The sequence below is a fragment of the Pithys albifrons genome, chromosome 11, assembly GCF_047495875.1.
Source record: "Pithys albifrons albifrons isolate INPA30051 chromosome 11, PitAlb_v1, whole genome shotgun sequence".
Lineage (NCBI taxonomy): Eukaryota > Metazoa > Chordata > Aves > Passeriformes > Thamnophilidae > Pithys > Pithys albifrons.
The window spans coordinates 3,257,003-3,263,866 of NC_092468.1; the positions used below are offsets into that span (position 1 = coordinate 3,257,003).

The 6,864-nt window shown below is 52.9% G+C and overlaps 1 protein-coding gene across 1 annotated transcript; it reads left to right on the top strand.

Annotated features, from left to right (window-relative positions):
• Nucleotides 1–12: 12 nt before the first annotated feature.
• DTYMK (deoxythymidylate kinase) lies at nucleotides 13–5,827 on the top strand. Its single transcript, XM_071566300.1, has 5 exons — nucleotides 13–158; nucleotides 1,375–1,483; nucleotides 2,718–2,808; nucleotides 4,688–4,885; nucleotides 5,281–5,827. The coding sequence occupies exons 1-5, from the start codon at nucleotides 29–31 to the stop codon at nucleotides 5,389–5,391; spliced, it is 639 nt and encodes a 212-aa protein (XP_071422401.1). The 5' UTR covers nucleotides 13–28; the 3' UTR covers nucleotides 5,392–5,827.
• Nucleotides 5,828–6,864: the final 1,037 nt, after the last annotated feature.

Here is a 6,864-nt window from a genome sequence, read left to right on the forward strand (position 1 = left end):
GGCGGGGCGCGGCGGCGGCGGCGCGGGAATGGCGGCGAGGCGCGGGGCGCTGATCGCGCTGGAGGGAGTGGACAGGGCCGGGAAGAGCACGCAGGGCCGGCGGCTCGTGGAGGGGCTGCGGGCCGCAGGGCACCGCGTCGACCTGCTCCGCTTCCCCGGTACGGGCGGCTGGGGGGCACCGCGGTGACTGCTCCGCGTTCCCGGTACGGCGGGCGGGAGGACACGGCGCCGACCGATTCCGCTCCCGGAGCCGGGGGGCACCGCGGGGTCCTGCTCCGCTTCCCCGGTACGGGGGGCACCGCGGGGTCCTGCTCCGCTTGCCCGGTATGGGGGGCACCGCGGGGTCCTGCTCCGCTTGCCCGGTACGGGGGGCACCGCGGGGTCCTGCTCCGCTTCCCCGGTACGGGGGGCACCGCGGGGTCCTGCTCCGCTTCCCCGGTACGGGGGGCACCGCGGGGTCCTGCTCCGCTTGCCCGGTACGGGGGGCACCGCGGGGTCCTGCTCCGCTTGCCCGGTACGGGGGGCACCGCGGAGTCCTGCTCCGCTTCCCCGGTACGGGGTGCACCGCGGGGTCCTGCTCCGCTTCCCCGGTACGGGGTGCACCGCGGGGTCCTGCTCCGCTTCCCCAGTACGGGGGGCACCGCGCCGACCTGCTCCGCGTCCCCGGTACCGGGGGCGAGCCGGGGCCCCGCAGGTGTGAGTCCCGGCATGGCGGTGCCGCCCCGGGGCTCCGGTGGCGGGCAGAGCACTCCCACGCGGGATAGACCGGCTGCTCCCCACCCATGACAGATGGTCCATCCCGAGACAGACTGGCCTCTGCCCCCCCGTGACACACTGACCTCTCTGCCCACCCGTGACACACTGACCTCTCTGCCCACCCGTGACACACTGGCCTCTGCCCCCCCCGTGACAGACTGACCTTTGCCCCCCTGGGACAGACTGACCTTTGCCCCCCTGGGACAGACTGACCTTTGCCCCCCCGGGACAGACTGACCTTTGCCCCCCCGGGACAGACTGGCCTTTGCCCACCTGTGACAGACTGACCTCTCTGCCCACCCGGGACAGACTGACCTTTGCCCACCCGGGACAGACTGACCTTTGCCCCCCCGTGACAGACTGGCCTCTGCCCACCCGTGACACACTGACCTCCTCCTGGTCTGTCTTAGGCAGGTGGATCCCCATCCCCACATGGTCTGGTCTCCTCTGACCCGTGAGGAACAAACATCCCCCCCACCCTGGGCAGACTGACATTCCCCCACCCTGGACAGAGCCCTCTTCCCATGTGTCACAGACAGACAGACCCCCGGACAGATGGACACCCCCCTGGGAAAAGCAGCTGGGGCAGCCTTTGCTTCTTGTCCCCCTTTCCCACAGACAGGACGACGGAGATCGGGCAGCTGATCAGCTCCTACCTGGTGAGGGAGAAGAACCTGGAGGACCACACTGTTCACCTGCTCTTCTCTGCCAACCGCTGGGAACACGTGTAAGGAGGATGTTGGGGCAGTTGGAAAAGGAGAAATGGGTGGTGTTGAATTCCCCTGGGGTTTGTGCTTGCAGTGGGTACAGAAAGCACAGGACTGATCCTGTTTATCCAGGGAAGTGATGTCTCAAGGGCTCCTACAGCTTTGGGTTCAATCACAGTATCCCAGAATTGTTTGGGTAGGAAGGAACCTTAAAGCCCATCCCATTCCACCCCTGCCATGGGCAGGGACACCTTCCACTGTCCCAGGTTGCTCCAGGGTAGGAAGGAACTTTAAAGCCCATCCCATCCCACCCCCTACCATGGTCAGGGACACCTTCCACTATCCCAGGTTGCTCCAAGCCCTGTCCAACCTGGCCTTGGACACTCCCAAGGATGGGGCAGCCACAGCTTCTCTGCCCAACCTGTGCCAGGGCCTGCCCCACCCTCACAGGGAAGGATTCCTACCCCATATCCCATCTAACCCTGCCTTCATAATCTGAGATCAGATCCCAGAGTGTGACTTTGGAACCACTGGTGCCATATTTCCACTCCCTTTGCTGTACTGGATTAAAGCACTGAGGAGCTGAGGCTGAACCAGCCTAGACTGTGAATTTATTCTTCTTCCTGAAGAGACCTTGCTTTGCCAGGGAGTCCCTGTGAATGACAGTGGTTAAGGAATTGTGTCCCAGTTTCCCCTCAGCCAAAGTCTGTGTTCAGCAATAATTGGCTCTCCTTGCCTTAGCCCCCAAATCTTTGTGTGTGTAGGTGGGGAAATGGGGTTTGGCTGTTTTTACCTGGAAATTTATATTGCAAAATGTTCTCTTTTTACAGAAAAGCTTCTGTGGCTCTGCTGTAGTGGCAGTGCCAAGGAAAGTGGGAGAGCATAAGGCAGATGAGTGAGCTCTAGTAAGAACTGTGATTATGAATAAAGGGGGCAGAACATATCTGAGGTCTAATGGACCCCCTGAAGAGGGTCATTCATGCCAACATAGTTCAGTTGTGATCTTGCTTGTAGACCCTGGAGCTGCCTACAGCAGTGCCCAGCCCTTGGCACCCTGAATTTGAGTGTCTTGAAAGGCTATTCCATTACTGCCTTTCAGAGGATACAACCAGCTCTTGGTCTGCATCACAGCTGACCCTGCCAGTGATCTCTGTTAATGGCGACATACTTGGGTTTTTAGATGAACTCCTTTCATTCCTGTGGCTACAAAGGAGTGTAATTAACTTTATTGTTTTGTCTTCCACGTGGTTTCAGACCGTTGATGAAGGAGAAACTCCACCAAGGGATCACGATCGTGGTTGACAGATACGCCTTCTCTGGAGTGGCCTTCACAAGTGCCAAAGGGGTGAGTGAGTCCTGCAGCAGCCCCTGCCCCTCCCTCTGTCTGGGGGAGCAGCTCAGCCCCAAAACAGAGCCCATGGGTGGGAATGACCCAGGGGCCATTTGGCTTCTGGGAAATGAGGATTGTAAATGAGGGATGGAAGTTCCAGCTCAGGTGTTGACATGGTGTGTTTGGCCAGGTCTGCCCTGCCCCAGACCAAAGAAAGAGACTTACATGGTTACTTTTTGTAAATCTGGACAGACTCCTGGACTGGAAGCTGACCTGTTTGACTCTGGAGAATGATTCCAGGAGCTTAGTTAAGACTCTCCACACTTGCTCTGGCTGCTGGCCCAGAAATTTGTGAAGAATAACAAAACCACATTGGAAGGGAACTGTGGAAGTCACGAAGCCCAAACTTCAGCGGGGCTGACTTGACCCCACATCCAGCCAAGGTCTGAGTCTCTAGGGATGTAGATCCACACCTTACTGGGCTCTTCTTTGCTCACTTTCAGAGTAAAAGTGATTTTCTTCATTTAGCCTGAATTTCTCATGTTCCCACTTGCCTTTTGGCCTGTCCCTGCTTTCAGGACAGGTCAGCTCTGTCACCTCCCTGGGGGCCATTCTGCACAGACACTTTTGTCCCATTTCTGCTGAGTAGCCCTCAATCCTCAGAGCATCCTGTGGTCACAGAAGCTTAAGCCTGCAGCACCAGTGACCTACATTCACTCCTGCCCAAGCCCTTTCCTGCTTCCTGGGAGGACTGAGGAGATCCTGGGTCCCCAAGCCTTGCACTCTCACCTGCATCTTTTTCCATTCTCCTGCTTCCCCAAGCCTGAACACTGGGCTTAATGAGTGGGCTTAATGAACTGGCCCTGAGACAGATGCTTTAAAACACTTGAGTGTTAATGGGGCGTCTGCAAAAGCCCCAAATTAGGGGTGAAGACACATTTAACCCAAGCTGAGTCAGTCAATCCAAAATAATGAACCCACATGGGCCCAGCAGGGGATGTTCTGCTATCCAGGGAGGGGGAAAAGAGTGTCTTAAAGTGCCTACATTTCCTTGACTGCAGCTGTGGACCTGCAGCACTCAGGCATATGGATGCAACTCCTGGGAAGCAGGAGTGGCATCCTTTGCTAGAAGGGACCTCATCTACTTCTTGAAGGAATGGAGTTTGACATGTTTTTCACTCAAGAAGCATTCCCAGAAGAACAGGAGATGTTCATGCCCATATCTAACACAGTAGTTACTGGCAGCCAGAGCTCCTGTCCCAGATGCTGTGGCACTTCCAGCTTCTTGCACACCCTCATGGGATTAAAAACCCCACTGCACATACATCCAAAAAATACCCAAATTACCAGGATGCAAAACATTTGGGGAGAAACTGGAGGGCAGATTTGCCTCCTCCTCTTAATAGATTTAAGATGTAGATGAGCAGTAAGTGGATGAGCAGTAAGTTGATGAGCCTCTGGGGTCTCCCCACAACATCATGGATTTGTGTGCCCTGATGGAAATCTTCACATTTGTCAACAAGATCTCAATGCTGAAAAACTCCATCTCTCATGTCTGGACTGAAATTCCTGGGTAGGTGAGTGTTGAAAAGGAGCCTCCATGGGCTGAGAGATCCACATGGAAGCTGCGTGGTGTTGGTATTTGGGAGCAACTTTCTTTTGGGCCAAGTACAAGTTTTGGACTTATAAAAGCTGTGAGGAGGCTCAGGATGTGCCTTGGCAGAGCTCCAAAGGGCTCTGCAAAAGAGGCATTAAAATCTTTAGCTCTGTTCAACTTAAATAAGCACAAGAAGTTCACAACTCCCTGCCAATTACCAGGACTGAATTCTCACGTGGTAAACTGAGATATTGGTTTTTGTTTCACCTCAAATTTGGTTGTCTTTGTTTGGGACAGAACTTCTGCCTGGACTGGTGCAAACAGCCTGATGTGGGTCTCCCAAAGCCAGACCTGATCCTGTTTCTCCAGTTAAGCCCAGAAGCAGCAGCAGAACGGGAGAACTTTGGACATGAACGTTACGAGTCGAGCTCCTTCCAGGAGAAGGTTCTGCAGTCCTTCTACTGTCTGATGGAGGACAAGAGCCTAAACTGGAAGGTGAGGAAATAACCCTAATGGGCCTGCCATGGACTGGGGTGAGAGCTCCCAAACTGAGCCTATCATATCCCTGTGCTCCCAGTTCCTGCTCGTGGTCAGGGGAACACGTTGGGGACCAGCCAAGGGCACTGGAAGACTGTAGCAGAGGGCACTTCCCTGTTCCAGGACTCTGGTCAGCTCTTGGAGCAACTGGGATGAATCCCAGCTTACTAAATAGATTTTTCAGAAATGGCACATAGGAGGTGTAATTAGCTCCCTTCACTGCTCAGGAGCAGTAACAATATTGAGTGATGAGGGGGAGCAGAAGTTAACAAGGTTTTTCTCATTTACTGGTGTCTAGTGACATGTTTCTCTATTTTTATATCTATCCTGCATTTTTTTTCTCTTGGAAACAGACAGTGGATGCTTCACAGAGCATAGATGACTTGCACAGAGAAATCAAGGCCATTGCAGAGGAAACCATGCAGGAAGTTCAGAATAAACCTTTGGAAGAACTCTGGAAATAAAACTTGATACAGGTCAGGCCTAAAAGAATAGTGGAAAGCTCACCTCTTGGATCTTCCATGCTTGGATGACTCCCTTACATCACCATTCAGTAGCTATAGCTCAGATCCTGAATATTCTGGGTCCAACATGATGCTGATACACTTGTTACTTTACCTGCTCCTCCCCTCTGTGGTCCTTTCCACATTTCAAATGAATATGCTACTAGCACGAGTAAAATTCCTGGTAAAAACCTCCCTATCCCAAACAGGAGCTCCTGTTCCAGCCCCAGTCCTGGAGTGCAGATGTGGCTGTGGAGCCCAAGGCCATCCCTGCACATGGACACTTCCCAGTTTCAGGGAACTGTGATGCTTCTGATTATTCTGCCTGTTAGTAAATGTATCCCCCATACTCAAGTCAGTTTGTAGAGGATTTACCAATAAATTATTCTTCTAAGCATTTGGCACAGGGCATTTTTTTCCAGTATGATCATTTATCTTCTAGAAAGACATGGGAGGTGAAAGTGCTGTGATTCAAACACTAAATCCAAGGAAAGATGTTTGCTGGAGCTGTGGAATGAAGGGAGAGGTGAATTCAGGCCTCCTCCCCAGCTGTGCACTGAGAGCAGCACAGAAACTGAACTGCTGTGAGCAGGTAAGAGCCTGAAAATAGATGGATTAGCTTCCAGCAAGGCCAGTTTGGAGGGTGAGTAGCACATAAATGATTCAGACTGTGGCCAAGATAACATGAATCAACCTGTGGTTTCTCCATATCCCCCAGTGCAATTTACACAACCCAGCAAAGGCTGCCAAACCAGACCAGCATGAATCACCTAAGCCAGCAGTAACAGCCAGCAAACTACAACAAAGTGGGGTGTTAAATCATTTACAAGGGGCACTGAGAGATGGGCATGCCCAGGAGAGTTCATTAACTCACCTTCTAGCAGGGTGGAATGCACTGATCTCCACAGACTACATCCTGCTCTAACTCTCAGAGAGAGGCAGATTGAATTGATTCCCTAGCAGGGAAAGGGAGGCAAATGTTGAAAACAAAACTGCTAATACAGACATCAGCTGAAATGGAAAATGCTGCTTTCCCTCCACAGCTGCCCAGCACTTTGCAGCCAGACACTCCTGATGAAGGAGGGGGAGGTCTCTAATGCTGAATCAGACCCTGACAGCAACACTGACACAAGACAACACCCAGGGAAGTCATTTAATTCATTATTAGCTTTAGGGGCCTGACTGAAAAGCCAGAAATCCCTGTGAAAGATCTAAGACAGCTGAGCTTAGCTCTGTTATTGAGGTTGTTTTAACATTCATGTAAAAACTTGTTTGGCTGAGCTGTTCTTAACCATAAAACTGAACATGAAGTAAGCAGTAGAATCACAGAATGGTTTGAGTTGGAAGGGACCTTAAGGATCATCTTGTTCTATGGGCAGGGATACCTTTCACTAGCCCAGGTTGCTCCAAGCCCCATCCAACCTGTCCTTGAAC

What these genes read in the sequence shown, in the direction of transcription:
- DTYMK (XM_071566300.1), top strand. Translation starts at nt 29, where the DNA reads ATGGCGGCGAGGCGCGGGGCGCTGATCGCGCTGGAGGGAGTGGACAGG. An exon ending in CGACCTGCTCCGCTTCCCCG is followed by an intron (nt 159 to 1,374) that starts GTACGGGCGGCT and finishes CCTTTCCCACAG; the next exon opens with ACAGGACGACGGAGATCGGG. An exon ending in ACAAGAGCCTAAACTGGAAG is followed by an intron (nt 4,886 to 5,280) that starts GTGAGGAAATAA and finishes TCTTGGAAACAG; the next exon opens with ACAGTGGATGCTTCACAGAG.